Source organism: Physella acuta, unplaced genomic scaffold (assembly GCF_028476545.2).
Source record: "Physella acuta isolate Inbredline_101_S28 unplaced genomic scaffold, ASM2847654v3 ptg000001l, whole genome shotgun sequence".
In the NCBI taxonomy this organism is placed as follows: domain Eukaryota; kingdom Metazoa; phylum Mollusca; class Gastropoda; family Physidae; genus Physella; species Physella acuta.
Genome location: NW_026731521.1, coordinates 69,402 through 97,088, shown reverse-complemented (window position 1 = coordinate 97,088; position 27,687 = coordinate 69,402). Strand labels below are relative to the sequence as shown.

The 27,687-nt window shown below is 31.8% G+C and overlaps 1 protein-coding gene across 1 annotated transcript in view; it reads left to right on the top strand.

Annotated features, from left to right (window-relative positions):
• The first annotated feature begins 1,990 nt into the window (after positions 1-1,990).
• The window catches only part of LOC131947469 (uncharacterized), a 34,886-nt gene continuing 9,189 nt past the window's right edge, over positions 1,991-27,687 (top strand). Inside the window, exons 1-8 of the mRNA XM_059312375.1 lie at positions 1,991-2,109; positions 13,407-13,483; positions 16,635-16,677; positions 17,729-17,805; positions 20,952-20,994; positions 22,050-22,126; positions 25,277-25,319; positions 26,365-26,441. Coding sequence (XP_059168358.1) covers positions 2,107-2,109; positions 13,407-13,483; positions 16,635-16,677; positions 17,729-17,805; positions 20,952-20,994; positions 22,050-22,126; positions 25,277-25,319; positions 26,365-26,441 — 440 coding nt within the window. The 5' untranslated portion in view covers positions 1,991-2,106. The remainder of the gene's footprint in view (positions 2,110-13,406; positions 13,484-16,634; positions 16,678-17,728; positions 17,806-20,951; positions 20,995-22,049; positions 22,127-25,276; positions 25,320-26,364; positions 26,442-27,687) is intronic.

Below are 27,687 nucleotides of genomic sequence, written 5' to 3'. Positions count from 1 at the left end.
TGTACGGACCTTAGAAATGCTAGTCTTGTCTCGTACGTCGAAGTAGGCGGATACGTAGGAATAAAGCGTCTCGTCTAACTCGATACATTGAGAAAATATCGATACTAGTCATAGAGAACAACGATTTCTACTTGTGCGCTTTGTCGATCTTTAATATAATTTTGGAATCGCTAAAGACACAACAGACAAAGATATTTAGCTTGACTGCCAGCAGTACTCGAGAAATATGGCATAGAGATTGGTGAATGTCGAGACCAGAGATATAATAGTGGAGCTAATATGAAAGCAAAACAATATTATAATTATATCGTCGTCATATATTAATTCGCTTTGAGCAGAAGAAAAAATTCTACTTTTCCAAATTGGAAGAAAAGGTTACGACCAATTAGTCCCTAAATTCGTACTCTGCTTCCCTAGTTTGATACAGCCTCGCTGTACATGTTTAAGATAACGATGGTAAACTTGGGCTCCGCGCTATGGTCGGCTCTAGGCCCCGAGTATTCTTATGCCAGCCCTGTGTGGGAATTAATCCAGTAACGGCTACCAGGACCGTTATAACTACCACAATTCATTAAATCAACGTGGACTCACTTACTTTACAGATGGCTCTACTATTTATAACATCAGTTCTATTTAAGAGCCCATTTACTTTACAGATAGCTCTACTTTGCTTTAAAATACTTTTACACAACTTTTAGCATGCCCTACAATTCATAAAAAAATAATATGGGCACATTTGTTTGAAATGATATCACTACAATGTATCTTAAAAAAATCTATTGATGCATATTCTTGAGGGTGTCCTTACAGTGTCTCAGAAACAATACGAACATTCTTATTCTTTAGTATATTTATATGCATAAAACCGAATAAATTCTCTAGGGTGCCCCTACAATTTATAAAAAAAATAATACGGGCTTACTTCATCTGCAAATGCCCTTAAATTTATTTTACAAAAAATTCCCCCCAAAAATTTTAAGGATGCCCTTAAAATGTATTATAATGAATATATTATACATAAATACTTTAAAGATGCCCCCAACAATAAAATAAATAAATAAAATAATGATGGGTATAGTTAATGTATGGATGCCCTTTAAATACAACAAACCAATATAAGCTTAATAACTTCAAAGATGCCCCTGCAGTCTGCAGTGTATAAATATAAATATATGGATATAATAATTATTACTCTAAGGTTCTCATTAAAAAGTAGTAAAACGAATATGGACAAAATTACTTTAAATACTTTAAAAAGATGCCCCCATCAGTGCCTAGGAATTAAATGGGCAAAAAGTATTCTAAATGATGCCCCCTAGACTATACAAAATAAATATCAGATACACACTTTAATATAAAGACTGCATTTATTAAAGAAACTTTAAAGCCCGCTTTTTCCATAAAAGTTGTGCTATACAGATATAATGTCATAACGAATGATAGACGATTGAGAATGACAATGTGTTTTTTGGGTGGGGTTGGTAAAAAAATGAAATCAGTCAGCAATTGTTGTTGAGGCAGATGAATACGTATTATGACTCAAAGACACAATTTCCAAAAAAAAAAAAAAAAAAAAAAAATTAAATTCACTCCATCGGATGCCCCCTCAAAGTGGATGCCCGGGGCCTGGGCCCCGTCCGCCCCCCCCCCCCCTCTGCACGCCACTGAACACACGCTGTTGCGTAAAAGAAAATCAAAAGTGACACACAGGTTTGCAAAACAGACTAATTTACTTAAACAAATGACTTGTTGTAATTTTTTTGAATTGAAAATAAAAGTATTATACGTTTTTTTAAACAATTTGAAGGAAATACGCGTGTTGTTTATTTTGTCACCCTGAAAAATTGCAACAGGAAAAAAAACCAGGTCAATTCTATTTTGGTTTCTAGGCTAAAATACGCATGCGCATTTAAATGTACTTGACACGCAATCGATCTTTTACGCATGCGCTAATATTCACGCATGCGCAAATGCATGTAAAGAAGGTAGTCGCTGAAGGCAACAGCCATTTTTAGGCTTTGTGGGCACTTACAAAAATTCATATAGATCTAGATCTACAGTCCTAGCTCTAGTCGACGTTTGTTTGTCTTACCTGAATACTTTAAAATGGTAAATAACTCTAATATAAAAGTATGACAACACTTTTATAAATACGAGAGAAAGATTTGAATTTAGTTTAGTAATCGGCCGACGCTAGTTAGTAGTTACTTACTAGATTCTAGATCTAGTTACTAGATCTAGATCTAGATTCTAGTTAGGCTAGGCAAATAAGGGAAGGAGGTGGTGATCTAGATCTAGAATCTAGACTAGATCTATCTATTATCTTGACTCCTAGATCTAAAATGGTGCTAGATATCGTTTTTGTTGTACGCCAAATGCCAAATGGACACAAGCGAGAAAAGTCTCAAAGGTATTTGAGAGGTGTATAAATTAATTTAAAATTCTTGCACGGCGTAGTTAAAATTAATATGGTTATAAAATCCTGGGTAAAATCTTAGTTTAGCGTCGTAAATTCCAACGTAGCTAGTAATGTGCGATGAAGGTAACTAATTAATATTTCTTTCATTTGGCCATATTTATGTCATATTTTACATAATATAACAGATAATTGAATAACAAATCACAATCCAAGACCAAACCAGTCATAAATATCCTGGAATAAACTTTAAACTACCCCGTTCGAGACAACAATGAGTAAACACAAGAGCGGCCATGTTTCATAAACAATAATAGAGTAGTTTTCCTTGAAAAATTGTCTATTCGCATGTCTTTTGTGTTGATTTTGTGGTTTAATGTGATTGTTTTGTATTGTTTTAATATATGCCTGGGGGTCGTCCATAAATGACGTCACACTCGTAGGGGGAGGGGGGTCCGTAATTTTGTGACGGTGTGTGATGAAGGCGAGGGGGGGGGGGGAGGGTTCAGATGGTGCGACGTCACACTTTTGCATTATAAAAACGAATTTTAGACGTTATTTTGCGTTTTAGAAAACTGTTTTAATACATTGCAATAACAATTGATTAAAATACTCTATTTTGACAGAGTTCAGACAAGATTTTGGAAAAGTATAGCTGTTTAAAAAAAAATTCAACTGCGATTTTGAGGGGGGTTGTAGGCTGAGGTATGACGTCATTTTAGGGGGGGTCTGGCTTTTTGTGACGTGTGACGGAGGGGATGGGGGGGAGGTAAAAATCGTCAAAAAAGCGTGACGTCATTTATGGATGACCCCCTGTATAGTAATTTTTCTTTTTTTTCAATATAGTTGACATGAATGACTAATAGACATTTTCAGACTTGATAGTGTGCATCCAAGACCACAACAATTGTTGGGAGGTCGAACTTTTGAACACTTTATTTGCAGTAAGCAAATCAATATTAGATCGCTCATAAATGACGTGGCTCTTAAGATAATAATGACAGCGTGCATTATTACAGAACAAACATATGAACATATTGTTTCAGATAGAAATTGTGATTTGTGGTGGGGAAAGGTTGAGTAGAACTCAGCGATGTGATTTTGGAGACGGGTCAGGTGATTTGTTCTCGTGAAAACAGGGGATGGTTGTGGGAGAAAGACCAGCTGTAGAAGTATGACGCGTCATTCATTGGTGATCCATTTTCTCAGTGGGGATGATAGAACTATTAAGAAGGGTCAAGAAATGTAAAAAGCTTGCTGAGTCGCATTTCTTGAACCCCACCTTTTTCATTCCCCCACTTAGCACATCGTCACCGAGTTAACGCTCGCACGTGACGTCATGTACCGGTACCGCCGACCGTTAGGCTAATTTTATAGAAAAAAAAACAACAAGCACTGCCGTTTTGACGCTTATGCGACGTTTAATTTGATACCAAAAATTGGTGTTCATTAAACAGCCCCTAACACATCTATCACTCGTCCATTTAAACGTACGTGGTTATTTCTGCAAGCTTGCTGTCTTGAGACTTTCGGCCCTTTAAAAATGTATTAAGCTCTCACCGTATAGAACTAGACTACCCATATAAGCTCCAAAAGAAGCTTGGTGAAAACAGGATGGCCGTCCGATTTGGAAGCTGCTCTGCGCTTTATAAAAAGCACAATAAACGATAAGATGACACTTATATTAAAGTAAATTATAGTTCTGAATCTTGATACATTAAAAGTGATATTAAGAGTGAAATTAAGAGCCAGACAGTCAACATGATATTTCAATTTAAGTCCAAGAAAATAAATTTCCTCAAACGATGGAACATTACTAAATTTTCGCGCAGTTTAGCGAAATTGAATTTAAGTTTTTACGTCATCTTACAAAGCGCGATAGCCTACTGGTGCTCTAACGCGGCCCATGCTAATGACCGTATTCCTAACGCCCCGCATTAGACGCGGCTTATTCGTCGGCAGGCATTTGGTGGCAAGCCTTTTTGACGGGGATAATGTGTTGAGGCTGTTTTGTCAAATGTCTTAAACTAGCAGGCTTGCAACATTTGTGCTGATTCGTTTTAAGCAAGGTATACGTATACTAATGCTTATTTATCGTTTTTTTTATTGAACAAAGCATTATAGAGGTTCTCCATCAACCACCTAGGTATTTTCCCCCGTTCACCTCCTTTCATAAGACCGACACGTCATAAATTGCGGAGCCACCTGAGTTGACGTCACAAATCTTCACTCACTCCTATAGCAAATCATATGTGACATCATTTATGGACAACCCCTTAGCACTCACTTGGGTACTTGTTATTGACAATTTGACAACAAAGAATGACCAAATGTGTCTGGCAGATGGAGACTTGCGATCAACCATAATGACAACACGCACTTAAGGGTTGGACTGGCTCATTGTTTTAGATAATGTTTTTTAGGACATGACGGAGGCTGGGGTTTAATTAAGGTAAAGAGAAGTAAAAAAAACGTCATAAGTTACGATAGAATCACTAATTGATGAAAAGAAAAACCTGAAATGAAAATAGTGAACATTCAAACAATAAGAAAAAACTCAAACTAGATCTATATAGTAATAGTAAGATCAAATATACAGTAAAAAAATCGTGATTTAATACATGGATACAACGCTTCTAGAATTAATAAAGTTGTTTGTTAGGAAATTCAGTTTTTAAAGAGCAGAATTAAAAAAAAAATGCTTTGTAATACGGACTATACAACAAAACAATCATATTTAAATACATTTTCATACGAATAGAAATGAAAGGGAAGCTACTCTAAAAAACATTTTCTTAAGATGGCTGCTGTTTTTAATAGCAAATTTACTATCTCGAACAGGGTTGATAAAAATTAATTTCAGGATATCTAAATTGATTTAACCATAAATGGTGATCTATTATTCAATTATTTATAATATTTTATCAAAATATATGAAAATATACTCATATTTAATGACATATTCATTAATTCACTCTCTCCTACATTACTAGTTTTGGCCGAATTTACGACGCTAAACTAAGATTTTACCAAATCCTGTCTGTCTGGTTTTTTTCGGACTTTACTAAAGATTGGACGTATTTGATGTTTTTAATATTTTCGGTAACTAAATAAAAATTAAAAAAAAAGCAAAAACAATTTGGTTTTCACGTGTAATGGCGACATAAACAATGGCATCCTGCTATTGGATAGGCCGACAAAAATTTTATTGTACACATTGTAAGCTAAAAATAGAAAACTAGGTCATGGGGTTTTTAACTTGCATTGTTATTTAAAAACTTGATCTGCAAAGTTTTGTAAACAAATAGAATCTAGTTATCGATCACTAAGTTACTGTACAGCCAATCAATATTTGTCTTACGAAAGTGAAACATCCGGTTATAACTTAGGCTTGATGAAAATAAATAGAAATGTAGCCTTAAACTCAACAAATTATTTTCTAGTTCTCTGGATTTGCAACTTTTATAGCATTTATTCTAAAAATATAAAATTTCTAAATTAATTTTAGGCTTAAGTTTTTATTTTTTATTTTTTTTTACGGTCTAAATCTAAAAAGCACGTTTTTATTCCATGACAACAACACTATGGAAGGAATCTCGTCAACTCGCTTGTCTCCATTGGCCGCGGCTAGATGTTAAAAAATGTTGCTTCAGGTAAAATCTTAGTTTAGCGTCGTAAATTCCAACATAGCTAGTCTAGTAATGTGCGATGAAGGTAACTAATGAATATTTCTTTCATCTGGACATATTATTTATGTCTTATTTTACATAATATAACAGGTAATTGAATAAAAAATCACAACCCATGACCAAACCAGTCATAAATATCCTGGAATAAACTTTAAACTACCCCGTTCGAGACAACAATGAGTAAATAGTAGGCCCTAAATACAAGCAGCGGCCATTTTCAAAAACAATAATAGTTTCCCTTGGAAAATTGTCTATTCGCATGTCTTTTGTATTGATTTTGTGGTTTTATATGATTGTTTTGTATTGTTTTAATATTTGCCTGTATAGTAATTTTTCTTTATTTTCAATATAGTTGACATGAATGACTAATAGACCTTTTCAGACTTAATAGTGTGCATCCAAGACCACAACAATTGTTGGGAAGTCGAACTTTTGAACACTATTTGCAGTAATCAAATCAACAATATTAGATCGCTCATAAATGACGTCGCTCTTAATTATAGTAATGACAGCGTGCATTATTACAGAACAAACATATGAACATATTGTTTTAGATAGAAATTGTGATTTGTGGTGGGGAGAGGTTGAGTAGAACTCAGCGATGTGATTTTGGAGACGGGTCAGGTTTTTTTTTTCTTCTGAAAACGGGATGGTTGTGGAAGAAACATCAGCTGTAGCGTAATTCATTGGCGATCCATTTTCTCAGTGGGGACGATAGAACTATTAAGAAGGGTCAAGAAATGTAAAAAGCTTGCCGTCGCATTTCTTGAACCCCACCTTTTTCATTCCCCCATTTAGTACATCGTTAACGCTCGCGCGTGACGTCATGTACGGGTACCGCCGACCGTTAGGCTAATTTTATAGAAAAAAAAACAAGCACTGCCGTTTTGACGGGGATAATGTGTTGAGGCCGTTTTGCCAAATGTCTTAAACTAGCAGGCTTGCAACATTTGTGATGATTCGTTTTGAGCAAGGTATACATATACTAATGCTTATTTATCGTTATTTTGATTCAACAAAGCATTATAGAGGTTCTCTATCAACCACCTAGGTATTTTCCCCCGTTCACCCCCTTTCATGAGACCGACACATAAATTGCGGAGCCGCCTGAGTTGACGTCACAAATCTTCACTCACTCCCGTAGCAAATCATATGTGACATCATTTATGGACGACCCCATATCACTCACTTGGGTACTTGATATTGACAATTTGACAACAAAGGATAACCAAAATGTGTCTGGCAGGTGGAGACTTGCGATCGACCATAATTGACAACACGCACTTAAGGGGTGGACTGGCTCATTGTTTTAGATGATATTTTACGATGGAAGCTGGTGGATAATACATTTTGTCTCTCTGTATATATAAATGATGACAAATATTTAATGTTGTCAAAATTATGGTTAGAGATCTTAGATAAGGCAGTGAAGCGTAATTTTTTACATTATGACTTGTTGTGACATTGACAACAAAAATATGACGGAGGTTGGGGTTTAATTAAGGTAAAGAGAAGTAAAAAAAAATTCATAAGTTAAGATAGAATCACTAAAGGGTCATCCATAAATGACGTCACGCTTTTTTGACGATTTTTACATCCTTCTCCCCTCCGTCACACGTCGTCACAAAAAGCCAGACCCCCCCCTAAATTGACGTCCCACCTCAACCTGCAACCCCCCTCAAAATTGCAGTTAAATTTTTTTTAAACATCGATATTTTTCTAAAATCTTGTCTAAACTATTACAATTTATTAAAACAGTTATCTAAAACGCGAAATATCGTCTAAAATTCGTTTTCTAACATTGCTTTTTTATAATGCAAAAGTGTGGCGTCGCAACATCTGAACCCCCCCTCCCCCTCATCACACATCGTCACAAAATTACGTATCCCCCCTACGAGTGTGACGTCATTTATGGATGACCCCTAATTGATGAAAAAAAAAACCTGAAATGAAACTAGTGAAGATTCAAACAATAAGAAAAAAACTCAAACATTATAGTAATAGTAAGATCAAATAAACTTTAGTAAAAAAAACGTGATTTAATACATGGATAAAAGTGGCATCTCACAATGCTTCTAGAATTAATACAGTTGTGTGTTAGGAAATTCAGTTTTTAAAGGGCAGAATTAAAAACAAATGCTTTGTAATACGGACTATACAAGACAATCATATTTAAATACATTTTTATACGAATAGAAATGAAAGGGAAGCTACTCTAAAATTAATAGCAAATTTACTATCTCGAACAGGGTTGATAAAAGTTAATTTCAGGATATTTAAATTGATTTAACCATAAATGGTGATTTATTTTTCAGTTATCTATAATATTTTATCAAAATATACTAAAATATACTTATATTTAATGACATATTCATTAATTCACTCTCTCCCACATTACTAGTTTTGGCCGAATTACGACGCTAAACTAAGATTTTACCTTGCTTCATATTTACAACTTGAATAGAAAGGTTAAAACCTTAGTTTAGCGTCGTAAATTCCAACGAAGCTAGTTATGTGCGTTGCAGGTAACTAATGTAGGCATTCCATAAAAAAAAATTAAAATTGTCTAATTAAATGTTTGAGCATTGCAAAAATATTGTGCTTGATGTAACTAGAATGACACTGAAAAAGTTTTCTTTCTAGCTTCAGTATTTTTTTTATGAATTTTTACTTAATGGGTGAATGTCCACTCTAACAGGGTTGATAAAAATTAATTTCAGGATGTTTAAATTGATTTAACCATAAATGGTGATCTATTATTCAATTATTTATAATATTTTATCAAAATATACGAAAATATACTCATATTTAATGTTATATTCATTAATTCACTCTCTCCTACATGACTAGTTTTGGCCGAATTTACTACACTAAACTAAGATTTTACCAGAGTGGCTTCCCCCTGAATCTCGCGCTATAAGTTTTGGAAAAAGATGGCTACTACTATAGTAAATGAGCATGGTTACACCTGTTGGAAACATCGCTGGCCTAATTTATTACTGAAAATTTTTAATTCAATTGTTTAAAAACAGGTACATAAATGAAACGAGAAAATTTTTTTTGTATTTTTCAAGACATAAATCCTCCTCAAAATGTGAAATAATTATTAAAAGGAGTCACCTGTTTTTCACATTCCTAGTCGCGGGCGATTTTACGTACCTAAAACTATAGATTACCAAAAAGGGTTTGCTCACTTATTTGGCTTTTAGAGCTTTTACATTGGAGCCAATGGCAACACAACAATATTGTTAAACCTAAATTTGATCACGAATCTATCTAGTGATCTAATTCTATAAAGGAAATAAAAACAAGATAAATATGTAAATTAAATCGTTAGTCCACTATTGGAGACTGATAAGAGGCCGAGTGGTCACTGGTGTAGTTTGTAATTGAACAACTGAACATTTAGACAAAAGACTGCATCGTAAAAAGGACTGATTGTTGAAGGGAAAGGGTCAAAATAAGGTCAAGATGGCAGTTGTTGGTTAAAATGGAAAGCGGGGGGAAAATATAACATATTCTCCTAATATTTTAATAACAAGGGCTCGGTGCAGCGCGCTGTGACTTGTCTGGCTTAGCAGCGAACTGCACGAGCCACAACATAGATTCTATACATAAGACATTGGTTGAATGGGGCGGGCTTTGGGAGTGTGGGATAAACGTTTTAACTATAAAAACAGTAACACAATACAGGTTTCCCACGCAGCCGGGAAAAAACGAAATTTCGAAATTTAATTTCCCGGCCGATGAATAGCCGGGAAATATCTTTTAAAACCGGGAAATCTTTCTTTTCAGGGTGGTTTTGTTTTCCTTTCGGGTTTCGCGAGATTTGAACCGGGTATAGTCCTATCCAATCGCTAGTCTCGCCGCGTCTCATGATCTAGTTTTGATGCACAAAACTAGTCTGCCGGTTCTCATGGTGCCTTTTTTATCTGTTTTCCGCCATCACGCATGCGTATATGGTACATCTATTAGGGTTACCCAACATTGCCGTGACGTCATTTTCTTTTTTCAGGATTGGTTTAAAATTTAGTGTAGGCTACACATTTTTTTTTTGGCTTATTTGAACTCGCGGTGTATTCTAGAGATTTACCTAAATAAAAAACTTTATTAAAGGACAATGATGGAGCGAGTACAGTCTTGTTTAATATTATCACATAGTTTTAGGATATCCGTTCTAGCAGACTATTTCACGGTTAATCAATGCTACTGTATTTGGAAGAAACACAGATTTAAAAAAAAAAAAAATTTGCAAAAGCCAGCTTTTCTTGCGTTATTTTTAACAATAATTATAATGTTTAAAATGTTTATAATATTTAAAAATCGCGATAGCCAATGTTTTTTAAAAAAAATTTAAAATAGGTTTCCCTTGAAATAGGTTTGCAAAATGTATTCTCAATTTCTTGTTAGAATATGAAACAAAATTGGTTAAGATATTTAATTATCATTACATATTGGTGCAGACGGGTTCATTTATATTAAAGAAGATTGAAAACGTACCTCTTTTCTGAAGCAAATATTCAAGTTGAAAACAAAAAAAATGTTTGCATTGGGTAATGGGCAAATATCCTATCTTTGTAAAAATGTGGCTGTTGGGCGGAAGCAGAACTTGCATTATTTTAATTAATAAGAGTGCTATGCTAAAAAAGAAAAAAAAAACTCTTGCAATCTTGAGCAGAGAGGTTTTTTCCAATTCGGTTACCTCCCTTGACACTTCGTCTACATCCTAATATATAAAAGCCCATATGCACACTTCGCTCTCAGTCTGCAAAATATTTTCATAGGCTATGAAATCAGTATCTTCAGCAATATATGGAGATCTTGATAAAGACTTTTGTTGAAAATAATATGCTGGGTGTTTAAAATATATAAACTAAATTTTATTTAAAGAGGGAAAGAAAAAATAAAGGCGTATTCAAGTGTAGAAACACACTTTTAATTATGCATTTTGAAAAATGTATATGGTTGTGACAAGAATGCAAAAAAAAACAATGACACCACATGTTTAAACTATGGACAGTACATAAACACTAATGGCGTAATCTTCCAATTTTAGAATATAAAGAAATAAACTATTTCATTCAAATATCATTTAGATCAATATGGGACATATGCTTAGTGTTTCTTCCAGACTTTTTTCTCCCGGGGCAAAAGATTTTTTTTTTAATATAAATTCCATTTTGTTTGGGGGGGGTAGGGCTGGATGAAACAAGCGTGCACTATGAAATGTATACAATTTTCTCTGCCAAAAGTAATACAAAATACTTTTAAAAAAACAGAAATAAAGGAATCATTTAATTCTCTTAATCAGTGTGTTTATGTAATATGGTGTTGAGTTGACTAATAATGTATATAATTTGTTTTTTTTAATAGGTATTGGTAGCCTATGTTATTTTAAATGTGTTAAATTTTTAGCTATTTAGTTATTTCTTTACGTTGTCACAAAAATCATTCAACATGTAGTAAAGCACATAGCGTTTTGACCAATAACTTTTATACAATATTTGTTCAAACAAGTTTAACATTAAAATATATAGATTTATAATTCACATGTAACGGGTACCATCGGCTAGTACTACTATAGGCCTACATACTGTGTTTGAGACAACTATATGAGTGATAGTAATACAATCAATACAATGACTCATCATTGATTGGTTACTATCAAAAAAGGCTATGGCTATAGGCCTATATACATATAATTTAGAGTAGTTGATTTTTGTTGTCAAATGAGGTTGTCTTTAAACTTTTTATTCATATTTCTAGATCCTAATATTTAATAAACCCCTTTGTGAAATTGAATTGTGTGTAATTATCATAAGAGACATGGCCATGACCTCCCCCCCCCCCCCCCCTGATGCCCTGGTGGATTTAGAGCAAAAAACTAAACATAGGCCCTCATTTAATTTTAGCAATAACATTTACTAAAGAGAAAAATCCAACTATACAAAAAAGGAAGTTGCAAAAAGTAAAAATGTTTGGTGTCTTTCTGCCTTTAGAAATAAGCAGATAAAGTCTTCTAAATTCAATACTTACACTTCTGCTTCTTTAAAACCCCATCATCTTCAACTTGTTCACAAAAATTCAAAGTTGAAAGTTTCTTTGACTTGGAGAGCATAGTTTAACACCCATGCTTTAACCCCTTTAAAACTGTCATCATTTTAATCCTGTTCCCACAATATTTTTAGCTAAATGAGGGAAGATGGTAGAGTCATATATCACAGGTCACATAACCTATATTAGAATCTAGATTTTGAAATGATATTCAACAAATCTGCTTAGAGTAATCCCTGTGATTGGTCGCTCATGTTTTCTTGTTAGAGGGAGAAAAATCCTGATACACACATTCAAGTGGTTACTTATTTCACATTGGTTTAGATATCAGTTGTGTCGGCCTTTATCATGTCATAATTTCTCATAGTTAGAACAATTCCTGTTTAAGATTTATCGCCCTACATTCTGAATTTCACAATATTTTTTTATAAATATTAGTCACTTTCTTAAAATTAAAAGTAGGCTGTAAAGTAATGTAGGCGATTTTCATAATTAAGCCAAGTTTTGCGCTAAAAGAAATTGGTCTTATTCACATTGTCTTAAAAATATGCAAAGATATTCTAAAAGTTATGAACAGTATCAAATTATTGCAGAAAATCCTTTCTTGCCTAAAATATATTCGCAATGGGTAGGCAACCTTATATATGTATGTGTATATATATATATATATATATATATATATATATATATATATATATACACATATATGCATATACATGTATAAATGTGTATGTATGTATAAGTATATATGCATATATATATAAGTATATATGCATGCATGTATAAGTATATACACATGTATGTATAAGTATGCACATGTATGTATAAGTGTATACGCATGTATGTATAAGTGTATACGCATGTATGTATAAGTGTATACCTATGTATGTATAAGTGTATACCTATGTATGTATAAGTGTATACCTATGTATGTATAAGTGTATACCTATGTATGTATAAGTGTATACCTATGTATGTATAAGTGTATACCTATGTATGTATAAGTGTATACCTATGTATGTATAAGTGTATACCTATGTATGTATAAGTGTATACCTATGTATGTATAAGTGTATACCTATGTATGTATAAGTGTATACCTATGTATGTATAAGTGTATACGTATGTATGTATTAGTATATATGTATGTATAAGTGTATATGTATAGATGTATATTTATATACATGGTGCGATTTTCTTATAACAACTAATAGAAAATTTTTTTTACTTCGAATTTCTAATTATAGATGCAAGGGCCAGCAATTTCAAAGGTGGTTCAGAGACGAAAGTCAAAAAGGCATGCTTCCATACGTTCACAAAAAAAGTAAGATGTTTTATTTTTACCTCAAATAGAAAACAGTAATTTGTATTTACATTTTTGAGGCGGCAACTAAAATAAACAGAATTAATTATTAGGCATAACAACAGAATTATCTTCATCTACTTTCCTTTGTAAATTTAATGATTTATGTTTAAATAGACGTCTATATCTTTTTTAATTAGTAGTTGTATTAAGAATCTGTTGTTTTTTTAAAAGACTTATCTCCCTTTTTATAAGCCTTGCAGCACGAAAAATATTACAGAGCATGGACAGTACATTATTAAAGTTACAATACATATACAGCACATAACAAAGTTATTTATAATATCTAAATCAATTTAGAATTGACAGGCTTATTCTGTTTGCAATTTTAGAAAACCTGGACCTGAATATTTTATTGCTCTATGTAATAATCACTTAATTATTTTTTTAAATTTACAATTCCAGGAATTCAACTATAAATTTGTAAGAAAAATGTTCTCCTCTTGAACAACTGCCACTTGATTTATTAATAATCGACATATTTTAAAGCTAACAAGAAATATTACCACAGATATTAGTACCGGCTTTAATAAGAAGTAAAATGCTTAACCCAATTTATAAATTTAAGTAATTGAATCGGACTTAATTTTATTAAGTATGTGAGATATTATGAACTAGTAGAATTTTATTTACTTAACTAAGTAGACTCATTTCTATAACTATAACAATATATAATATAAAAAGTGGTAATTTAGGCGTATTTGTCCTAAACATTAGCCTAGGCATAGCCAATTGTGGTAGGAGAATATTTTTATTTTCAACTAGCTTGCTCGATGTGTATTGATGCTATCTTAGAATGGAAATTGAAGGAGCCTTGTGATTTAAAAATACCTGCATGATGTTTCAGAAAAAAGCCAGACCTATTAGCATAATACATGGAAAATGGAAACATTCATTATACAAAAGATTTTAAAGGACCTGGTGAAGAACAATGTCATATAATTTACTTGGACCTCACTTTTGTGTCGAATGCCATTCAAATATCAAAGTATTAAGTTGGAGTTATCAACCACCCCACCCGGCAGGTTGCTTAGAACTTATTTTCTAAATGGAAACATTTAAGCCAGTAGCGTACGCAGGGGGGGGGGGGGGGGTGAGCAGGGGGAGCGGCCACTCCTCCTCTGGCCGTTTTCATCAAAGTGGTGCCTTTTTGGAAACTTTTTAAACTCAAAGTTTTAAACAATGATTTTTGCTAAAAAATATTTTTGGTCAGCACATCTATGTAAATCACAAGATTTCTTTTCATGCAGCAATTAAGCATTATTGTACTAGTCTAGTAGTGTCTACGTTTACAACACGTATTAACAGCTGCATCAGTTTGCCATTCTAAAAATAACCATTACGATGCATTGCAATGTTTAAAAAATCCTCTACGGGTAGTACCACTTGGCAAGAGGGGTGTTAAGTTTAAGGCAACTGTATAATGTATTTGCTTACGAATAATTGAATTAGAAAATGTTATACATAAAACTTCACACATAATTACTTTATATATACAGTTTGAATCGTGTGATTATTTTTTTAAAAATTACAATACAGAAACAAATACAACTGATGTGGTACTTCTATTTAAATTTACTTATGAGCAAACTGCGTAGTGGTGGGGAAATTTTGACATGGTCAACAACATCATCACGATGAAGTAGTAGTATTCTTACAGTTTGGGCGATAGTGATTACGATTACAAATTATATGAAACAGTTACAACCCCCTCCCCCATGGACCCCTCTGTAAAAAAAAATATTGTCATAATACCACTGCTACTTATTTAAATCTATTTCTTTAATATATATTTGTGTAATATATATATTTGTGTAATATATATGTAAGTTTAGAACAGTCATCTAAAACCTGACGCTATGTTCACTCTGAGTTGGTTATCCCCCCCACCCTCCACCCCCACCTCACCACCACAATTGTGTAGAGCGACATTAATGTCACACCTAGGTATACACTGGGTTGGATAATTGACCTAAAGTGATTATTTCCCCTATTTCACTTGTCTTAAATAATTTCCCATGAATTATTATGTAAGAATTTTTTTTTACAAGAATTACAAAACAGATTGTATTACGTTCATTGTTTTTGGTTGTAGTGTGTGTATATAGTTTCTTTTTTTTTTGTTTAGATTGATACAACGTTTGTTTTGTCGGCCTACATTGTGTGTTTTTTCTTATTTCTTCAGAGTGCTACTTTCAATTTATGTTACATCATAGCGAAGTAATGACATAAAGCTAGTAATTATATGTATATTATATATATATATATATATTTATAATACACGTATATAGAACGTGTTAAAAATTCGGCACCTTTTTTGCTCTTTTCGCTCCCCCTACAACGGAAACCTGGATACGCCTCTGATTTAAGCACTACATTTTTCGAATCTTATTTGTTGGGACCGCGCATGGTGTGCTGGAAGATGCGTGTGGTTAAGTTTAACCATTCATATAAGTATTGACAATCATCCTCTATGTTAAGAAAGCTGCTGGATGCTACTGCTCTCCAATGCTAAGAAGTTTTCAAAGTCTGTAGAATGTACACAACAACCTCCCAAAGTTGCATGGTAATCAGATGAATGGTAGTGTAATGCTACTTTTAAGACAGTGAGACTTACTTTCTTTATAAGGATGTATAGAGAGATAAAAACATACATCAACCTAAATGACAGATTTGGTGATAATATATTTTAAAACCCTTTGTCATTCCAACATGTTAGTGTGATTATTCATCAAAATCTTTTACTCATGTGATTGTCTGCAATTCTTCTGCATGTATCACAGTGAAATTCACTTGAGAGAAAAAAACTTGAAATAATATTTAAGGAAAAGAAACACTGCAAAAAAAAATGGATTCAATGCACAAATATTTAAGTAGAAAGTCTAAAGCATTTTTCAAGAATATGTCATTATTAATACAGATTTTTACTTAGCTGGAGTCATTTCTGAGTCTGAAATGGTTTTCAATTATGTGCAAAAATGTGACATATTTGAAGCTGGATTGATAATCTTTCAACTGTCCTAAGCATGAAGTCAGTACAACTGTTATTTAAATTTGTTGCCAGACAGGCATGTTTTGATTGAATTATTTTATATTTATATTTTTTTTCCAGGGATGTACAAAATTCTGTACTTAACAATCTTCAGAAGTCTTTGGTAAGTGTTAAAAAGATTTTTCGGCCTTTCAATATGCATTGCACACTTTCTTCAAACGATGTTTGATTTTAAACACATAACTTTGTAAACAGGATACACATTTTAAAAAATCAGGTGTAGCAGCTATTGCGTTATTTCTCAGGCATCATTTTGATAACAAAATTCTGATTTTTATATTTTTATCAAGCTCAATCAAAAATATATTACGGAGCAAATACGGAATTTGAACGTGTTTCTGTATCAACTTCTACCTTTTCACGATGAAGCAATAGATACAGTCTGCATTTCACAATATTTTTTTATAAATATTAGTCACTTTCTTAAAATTAAAAGTAGGCTGTAAAGTAATGTAGGCGATTTTCATAATTAAGCCAAGTTTTGCGCTAAAAGAAATTGGTCTTATTCACATTGTCTTAAAAATATGCAAAGATATTCTAAAAGTTATGAACAGTATCAAATTATTGCAGAAAATCCTTTCTTGCCTAAAATATATTCGCAATGGGTAGGCAACCTTATATATGTATGTGTGTATATATATATATATATATATATATATATATATATATATACACATATATGCATATACATGTATAAATGTGTATGTATGTATAAGTATATATGCATATATATATAAGTATATATGCATGCATGTATAAGTATATACACATGTATGTATAAGTATGCACATGTATGTATAAGTATATACGCATGTATGTATAAGTGTATACGCATGTATGTATAAGTGTATACGCATGTATGTATAAGTGTATACCTATGTATGTATAAGTGTATACCTATGTATGTATAAGTGTATACCTATGTATGTATAAGTGTATACCTATGTATGTATAAGTGTATACCTATGTATGTATAAGTGTATACCTATGTATGTATAAGTGTATACCTATGTATGTATAAGTGTATACCTATGTATGTATTAGTATATATGTATGTATAAGTGTATATGTATAGATGTATATTTATATACATGGTGTGATTTTCTTATAACAACTAATAGAAAATTTTTTTTACTTCGAATTTCTAATTATAGATGCAAGGGCCAGCAATTTCAAAGGTGGTTCAGAGACGAAAGTCAAAAAGGCATGCTTCCATACGTTCACAAAAAAAGTAAGATGTTTTATTTTTACCTCAAATAGAAAACAGTAATTTGTATTTACATTTTTGAGGCGGCAACTAAAATAAACAGAATTAATTATTAGGCATAACAACAGAATTATCTTCATCTACTTTCCTTTGTAAATTTAATGATTTATGTTTAAATAGACGTCTATATCTTTTTTAATTAGTAGTTGTATTAAGAATCTGTTGTTTTTTTAAAAGACTTATCTCCCTTTTTATAAGCCTTGCAGCACGAAAAATATTACAGAGCATGGACAGTACATTATTAAAGTTACAATACATATACAGCACATAACAAAGTTATTTATAATATCTAAATCAATTTAGAATTGACAGGCTTATTCTGTTTGCAATTTTAGAAAACCTGGACCTGAATATTTTATTGCTCTATGTAATAATCACTTAATTATTTTTTTAAATTTACAATTCCAGGAATTCAACTATAAATTTGTAAGAAAAATGTTCTCCTCTTGAACAACTGCCACTTGATTTATTAATAATCGACATATTTTAAAGCTAACAAGAAATATTACCACAGATATTAGTACCGGCTTTAATAAGAAGTAAAATGCTTAACCCAATTTATAAATTTAAGTAATTGAATCGGACTTAATTTTATTAAGTATGTGAGATATTATGAACTAGTAGAATTTTATTTACTTAACTAAGTAGACTCATTTCTATAACTATAACAATATATAATATAAAAAGTGGTAATTTAGGCGTATTTGTCCTAAACATTAGCCTAGGCATAGCCAATTGTGGTAGGAGAATATTTTTATTTTCAACTAGCTTGCTCGATGTGTATTGATGCTATCTTAGAATGGAAATTGAAGGAGCCTTGTGATTTAAAAATACCTGCATGATGTTTCAGAAAAAAGCCAGACCTATTAGCATAATACATGGAAAATGGAAACATTCATTATACAAAAGATTTTAAAGGACCTGGTGAAGAACAATGTCATATAATTTACTTGGACCTCACTTTTGTGTCGAATGCCATTCAAATATCAAAGTATTAAGTTGGAGTTATCAACCACCCCACCCGGCAGGTTGCTTAGAACTTATTTTCTAAATGGAAACATTTAAGCCAGTAGCGTACGCAGGGGGGGGGGGGAGCAGGGGGAGCGGCCACTCCTCCTCTGGCCGTTTTCATCAAAGTGGTGCCTTTTTGGAAACTTTTTAAACTCAAAGTTTTAAACAATGATTTTTGCTAAAAAATATTTTTGGTCAGCACATCTATGTAAATCACAAGATTTCTTTTCATGCAGCAATTAAGCATTATTGTACTAGTCTAGTAGTGTCTACGTTTACAACACGTATTAACAGCTGCATCAGTTTGCCATTCTAAAAATAACCATTACGATGCATTGCAATGTTTAAAAAATCCTCTACAGGTAGTACCACTTGGCAAGAGGGGTGTTAAGTTTAAGGCAACTGTATAATGTATTTGCTTACGAATAATTGAATTAGAAAATGTTATACATAAAACTTCACACATAATTACTTTATATATACAGTTTGAATCGTGTGATTATTTTTTTAAAAATTACAATACAGAAACAAATACAACTGATGTGGTACTTCTATTTAAATTTACTTATGAGCAAACTGCGTAGTGGTGGGGAAATTTTGACATGGTCAACAACATCATCACGATGAAGTAGTAGTATTCTTACAGTTTGGGCGATAGTGATTACGATTACAAATTATATGAAACAGTTACAACCCCCTCCCCCATGGACCCCTCTGTAAAAAAAAATATTGTCATAATACCACTGCTACTTATTTAAATCTATTTCTTTAATATATATTTGTGTAATATATATATTTGTGTAATATATATGTAAGTTTAGAACAGTCATCTAAAACCTGACGCTATGTTCACTCTGAGTTGGTTATCCCCCCCACCCTCCACCCCCACCTCACCACCACAATTGTGTAGAGCGACATTAATGTCACACCTAGGTATACACTGGGTTGGATAATTGACCTAAAGTGATTATTTCCCCTATTTCACTTGTCTTAAATAATTTCCCATGAATTATTATGTAAGAATTTTTTTTTACAAGAATTACAAAACAGATTGTATTACGTTCATTGTTTTTGGTTGTAGTGTGTGTATATAGTTTCTTTTTTTTTTTGTTTAGATTGATACAACGTTTGTTTTGTCGGCCTACATTGTGTGTTTTTTCTTATTTCTTCAGAGTGCTACTTTCAATTTATGTTACATCATAGCGAAGTAATGACATAAAGCTAGTAATTATATGTATATTATATATATATATATATATTTATAATACACGTATATAGAACGTGTTAAAAATTCGGCACCTTTTTTGCTCTTTTCGCTCCCCCTACAACGGAAACCTGGATACGCCTCTGATTTAAGCACTACATTTTTCGAATCTTATTTGTTGGGACCGCGCATGGTGTGCTGGAAGATGCGTGTGGTTAAGTTTAACCATTCATATAAGTATTGACAATCATCCTCTATGTTAAGAAAGCTGCTGGATGCTACTGCTCTCCAATGCTAAGAAGTTTTCAAAGTCTGTAGAATGTACACAACAACCTCCCAAAGTTGCATGGTAATCAGATGAATGGTAGTGTAATGCTACTTTTAAGACAGTGAGACTTACTTTCTTTATAAGGATGTATAGAGAGATAAAAACATACATCAACCTAAATGACAGATTTGGTGATAATATATTTTAAAACCCTTTGTCATTCCAACATGTTAGTGTGATTATTCATCAAAATCTTTTACTCATGTGATTGTCTGCAATTCTTCTGCATGTATCACAGTGAAATTCACTTGAGAGAAAAAAACTTGAAATAATATTTAAGGAAAAGAAACACTGCAAAAAAAAATGGATTCAATGCACAAATATTTAAGTAGAAAGTCTAAAGCATTTTTCAAGAATATGTCATTATTAATACAGATTTTTACTTAGCTGGAGTCATTTCTGAGTCTGAAATGGTTTTCAATTATGTGCAAAAATGTGACATATTTGAAGCTGGATTGATAATCTTTCAACTGTCCTAAGCATGAAGTCAGTACAACTGTTATTTAAATTTGTTGCCAGACAGGCATGTTTTGATTGAATTATTTTATATTTATATTTTTTTTCCAGGGATGTACAAAATTCTGTACTTAACAATCTTCAGAAGTCTTTGGTAAGTGTTAAAAAGATTTTTCGGCCTTTCAATATGCATTGCACACTTTCTTCAAACGATGTTTGATTTTAAACACATAACTTTGTAAACAGGATACACATTTTAAAAAATCAGGTGTAGCAGCTATTGCGTTATTTCTCAGGCATCATTTTGATAACAAAATTCTGATTTTTATATTTTTATCAAGCTCAATCAAAAATATATTACGGAGCAAATACGGAATTTGAACGTGTTTCTGTATCAACTTCTACCTTTTCACGATGAAGCAATAGATACAGTCTGCATTTCACAATATTTTGTTATAAATATTAGTCACTTTCTTAAAATTAAAAGTAGGCTGTAAAGTAATGTAGGCGATTTTCATAATTAAGCCAAGTTTTGCGCTAAAAGAAATTGGTCTTATTCACATTGTCTTAAAAATATGCAAAGATATTCTAAAAGTTATGAACAGTATCAAATTATTGCAGAAAATCCTTTCTTGCCTAAAATATATTCGCAATGGGTAGGCAACCTTATATATGTATGTGTGTATATATATATATATATATATATATATATATATATATATATATACACATATATGCATATACATGTATAAATGTGTATGTATGTATAAGTATATATGCATATATATATAAGTATATATGCATGCATGTATAAGTATATACACATGTATGTATAAGTATGCACATGTATGTATAAGTATATACGCATGTATGTATAAGTGTATACGCATGTATGTATAAGTGTATACGCATGTATGTATAAGTGTATACCTATGTATGTATAAGTGTATACCTATGTATGTATAAGTGTATACCTATGTATGTATAAGTGTATACCTATGTATGTATAAGTGTATACCTATGTATGTATAAGTGTATACCTATGTATGTATAAGTGTATACCTATGTATGTATAAGTGTATACGTATGTATGTATTAGTATATATGTATGTATAAGTGTATATGTATAGATGTATATTTATATACATGGTGTGATTTTCTTATAACAACTAATAGAAAATTTTTTTTACTTCGAATTTCTAATTATAGATGCAAGGGCCAGCAATTTCAAAGGTGGTTCAGAGACGAAAGTCAAAAAGGCATGCTTCCATACGTTCACAAAAAAAGTAAGATGTTTTATTTTTACCTCAAATAGAAAACAGTAATTTGTATTTACATTTTTGAGGCGGCAACTAAAATAAACAGAATTAATTATTAGGCATAACAACAGAATTATCTTCATCTACTTTCCTTTGTAAATTTAATGATTTATGTTTAAATAGACGTCTATATCTTTTTTAATTAGTAGTTGTATTAAGAATCTGTTGTTTTTTTAAAAGACTTATCTCCCTTTTTATAAGCCTTGCAGCACGAAAAATATTACAGAGCATGGACAGTACATTATTAAAGTTACAATACATATACAGCACATAACAAAGTTATTTATAATATCTAAATCAATTTAGAATTGACAGGCTTATTCTGTTTGCAATTTTAGAAAACCTGGACCTGAATATTTTATTGCTCTATGTAATAATCACTTAATTATTTTTTTAAATTTACAATTCCAGGAATTCAACTATAAATTTATAAGAAAAATGTTCTCCTCTTGAACAACTGCCACTTGATTTATTAATAATCGACATATTTTAAAGCTAACAAGAAATATTACCACAGATATTAGTACCGGCTTTAATAAGAAGTAAAATGCTTAACCCAATTTATAAATTTAAGTAATTGAATCGGACTTAATTTTATTAAGTATGTGAGATATTATGAACTAGTAGAATTTTATTTACTTAACTAAGTAGACTCATTTCTATAACTATAACAATATATAATATAAAAAGTGGTAATTTAGGCGTATTTGTCCTAAACATTAGCCTAGGCATAGCCAATTGTGGTAGGAGAATATTTTTATTTTCAACTAGCTTGCTCGATGTGTATTGATGCTATCTTAGAATGGAAATTGAAGGAGCCTTGTGATTTAAAAATACCTGCATGATGTTTCAGAAAAAAGCCAGACCTATTAGCATAATACATGGAAAATGGAAACATTCATTATACAAAAGATTTTAAAGGACCTGGTGAAGAACAATGTCATATAATTTACTTGGACCTCACTTTTGTGTCGAATGCCATTCAAATATCAAAGTATTAAGTTGGAGTTATCAACCACCCCACCCGGCAGGTTGCTTAGAACTTATTTTCTAAATGGAAACATTTAAGCCAGTAGCGTACGCAGGGGGGGGGGGGGGGGAGCAGGGGGAGCGGCCACTCCTCCTCTGGCCGTTTTCATCAAAGTGGTGCCTTTTTGGAAACTTTTTAAACTCAAAGTTTTAAACAATGATTTTTGCTAAAAAATATTTTTGGTCAGCACATCTATGTAAATCACAAGATTTCTTTTCATGCAGCAATTAAGCATTATTGTACTAGTCTAGTAGTGTCTACGTTTACAACACGTATTAACAGCTGCATCAGTTTGCCATTCTAAAAATAACCATTACGATGCATTGCAATGTTTAAAAAATCCTCTACAGGTAGTACCACTTGGCAAGAGGGGTGTTAAGTTTAAGGCAACTGTATAATGTATTTGCTTACGAATAATTGAATTAGAAAATGTTATACATAAAACTTCACACATAATTACTTTATATATACAGTTTGAATCGTGTGATTATTTTTTTAAAAATTACAATACAGAAACAAATACAACTGATGTGGTACTTCTATTTAAATTTACTTATGAGCAAACTGCGTAGTGGTGGGGAAATTTTGACATGGTCAACAACATCATCACGATGAAGTAGTAGTATTCTTACAGTTTGGGCGATAGTGATTACGATTACAAATTATATGAAACAGTTACAACCCCCTCCCCCATGGACCCCTCTGTAAAAAAAAATATTGTCATAATACCACTGCTACTTATTTAAATCTATTTCTTTAATATATATTTGTGTAATATATATATTTGTGTAATATATATGTAAGTTTAGAACAGTCATCTAAAACCTGACGCTATGTTCACTCTGAGTTGGTTATCCCCCCCACCCTCCACCCCCACCTCACCACCACAATTGTGTAGAGCGACATTAATGTTACACCTAGGTATACACTGGGTTGGATAATTGACCTAAAGTGATTATTTCCCCTATTTCACTTGTCTTAAATAATTTCCCATGAATTATTATGTAAGAATTTTTTTTTACAAGAATTACAAAACAGATTGTATTACGTTCATTGTTTTTGGTTGTAGTGTGTGTATATAGTTTCTTTTTTTTTTTGTTTAGATTGATACAACGTTTGTTTTGTCGGCCTACATTGTGTGTTTTTTCTTATTTCTTCAGAGTGCTACTTTCAATTTATGTTACATCATAGCGAAGTAATGACATAAAGCTAGTAATTATATGTATATTATATATATATATATATATTTATAATACACGTATATAGAACGTGTTAAAAATTCGGCACCTTTTTTGCTCTTTTCGCTCCCCCTACAACGGAAACCTGGATACGCCTCTGATTTAAGCACTACATTTTTCGAATCTTATTTGTTGGGACCGCGCATGGTGTGCTGGAAGATGCGTGTGGTTAAGTTTAACCATTCATATAAGTATTGACAATCATCCTCTATGTTAAGAAAGCTGCTGGATGCTACTGCTCTCCAATGCTAAGAAGTTTTCAAAGTCTGTAGAATGTACACAACAACCTCCCAAAGTTGCATGGTAATCAGATGAATGGTAGTGTAATGCTACTTTTAAGACAGTGAGACTTACTTTCTTTATAAGGATGTATAGAGAGATAAAAACATACATCAACCTAAATGACAGATTTGGTGATAATATATTTTAAAACCCTTTGTCATTCCAACATGTTAGTGTGATTATTCATCAAAATCTTTTACTCATGTGATTGTCTGCAATTCTTCTGCATGTATCACAGTGAAATTCACTTGAGAGAAAAAAACTTGAAATAATATTTAAGGAAAAGAAACACTGCAAAAAAAAATGGATTCAATGCACAAATATTTAAGTAGAAAGTCTAAAGCATTTTTCAAGAATATGTCATTATTAATACAGATTTTTACTTAGCTGGAGTCATTTCTGAGTCTGAAATGGTTTTCAATTATGTGCAAAAATGTGACATATTTGAAGCTGGATTGATAATCTTTCAACTGTCCTAAGCATGAAGTCAGTACAACTGTTATTTAAATTTGTTGCCAGACAGGCATGTTTTGATTGAATTATTTTATATTTATATTTTTTTTCCAGGGATGTACAAAATTCTGTACTTAACAATCTTCAGAAGTCTTTGGTAAGTGTTAAAAAGATTTTTCGGCCTTTCAATATGCATTGCACACTTTCTTCAAACTATGTTTGATTTTAAACACATAACTTTGTAAACAGGATACACATTTTAAAAAATCAGGTGTAGCAGCTATTGCGTTATTTCTCAGGCATCATTTTGATAACAAAATTCTGATTTTTATATTTTTATCAAGCTCAATCAAAAATATATTACGGAGCAAATACGGAATTTGAACGTGTTTCTGTATCAACTTCTACCTTTTCACGATGAAGCAATAGATACAGTCTGCATTTCACAATATTTTTTTATAAATATTAGTCACTTTCTTAAAATTAAAAGTAGGCTGTAAAGTAATGTAGGCGATTTTCATAATTAAGCCAAGTTTTGCGCTAAAAGAAATTGGTCATATTCACATTGTCTTAAAAATATGCAAAGATATTCTAAAAGTTATGAACAGTATCAAATTATTGCAGAAAATCCTTTCTTGCCTAAAATATATTCTCAATGGGTAGGCAACCTTATATATATACATATATATGTGTGTGTGTGTAAGTGTGTGTATATATATATATATATATATATATATATAAATATATATATACATACACATATATGCATATACATGTATAAATGTGTATGTATGTATAAGTATATATGCATATAAGTATATATGCATGCATGTATAAGTATATACACATGTATGTATAAGTATGCACATGTATGTATAAGTATATACGCATGTATGTATAAGTATATACACATGTATGTATAAGTGTATACGCATGTATGTATAAGTGTATACGCATGTATGTATAAGTGTATACGCATGTATGTATAAGTGTATACGCATGTGTGTATACGCATGTATGTATAAGTGTATACGCATGTATGTATAAGTGTATACGCATGTATGTATTAGTATATACGTATGTATAAGTATATATGCAAATATGTATAAGTGTATATGTATAGATGTATATTTATATACATGGTGTGATTTTCTTATAACAACTAATAGAAAAAATTTTTTACTTCGAATTTCTAATTATAGATGCAAGGGCCAGCAATTTCAAAGGTGGTTCAGAGACGAAAGTCAGAAAGGCGTGCTTCCATACGTACACAAAAAAAGTAAGATGTTTTATTTTTACCTAAAATAGAAAACAGTAATTAATTTGTATTTACATTTTTGAGGCGGCAACTAAAATAAACAGAATTAATTATTAGGCATAACAACAGAATTATCTTCATCTACTTTCCTTTGTAAATTTAATGATTTATGTTTAAATAGACGTCTATATTTTTTTTAATTAGTAGTTGTATTAAGAATCAGTTGTTTTTTTAAAAGACTTATCTCCCTTTTTATAAGCCTTGCAGCACGAAAAATATTACAGAGCATGGACAGTACATTATTAAAGTTACAATACATATACAGCACATAACAAAGTTATTTATAATATCTAAATCAATTTAGAATTGACAGGCTTATTCTGTTTGCAATTTTAGAAAACCTGGACCTGAATATTTTATTGCTCTATGTAATAATCACTTAATTATTTTTTTAAATTTACAATTCCAGGAATTCAACTATAAATTTGTAAGAAAAATGTTCTCCTCTTGAACAACTGCCACTTGATTTATTAATAATCGACATATTTTAAAGCTAACAAGAAATATTACCACAGATATTAGTACCGGCTTTAATAAGAAGTAAAATGCTTAACCCAATTTATAAATTTAAGTAATTGAATCGGACTTAATTTTATTAAGTATGTGAGATATTATGAACTAGTAGAATTTTATTTACTGAACTAAGTAGACCCATTTCTATAACTATAACAATATATAACATAAAAAGTGGTAATTTAGGCGTATTTGTCCTAAAGATTAGCCTAGGCATAGCCAATTGTGGTAGGAGAATATTTTTATTTTCAACTAGCTTGCTCGATGTGTATTGATGCTATCTTAGAATGGAAATTTAAGGAGCCTTGTGATTTAAAAATACCTGCATGATGTTTCAGAAAAAAGCCAGACCTATTAGCATAATACATGGAAAATGGAAACATTCAGTATACAAAAGATTTTAAAGGACCTGGTGAAGAACAATGTCATATAATTTACTTGGACCTCACTTTTGTGTCGAATGCCATTCAAATATCAAACTATTAAGTTGGAGTTATCAACCACCCCACCCGGCAGGTTGCTTAGAACTTATTTTCTAAATGGAAACATTTAAGCCAGTAGCGTACGCAGGGGGGAGCAGGGGGAGCGGCCACTCCTCCTCTGGCCGTTTTCAGCAAAGTGGTGCCTTTTTGGAAACTTTTTAAACTCAAAGTTTTAAACAATGATTTTTGCTAAAAAAATATTTTTGGTCAGC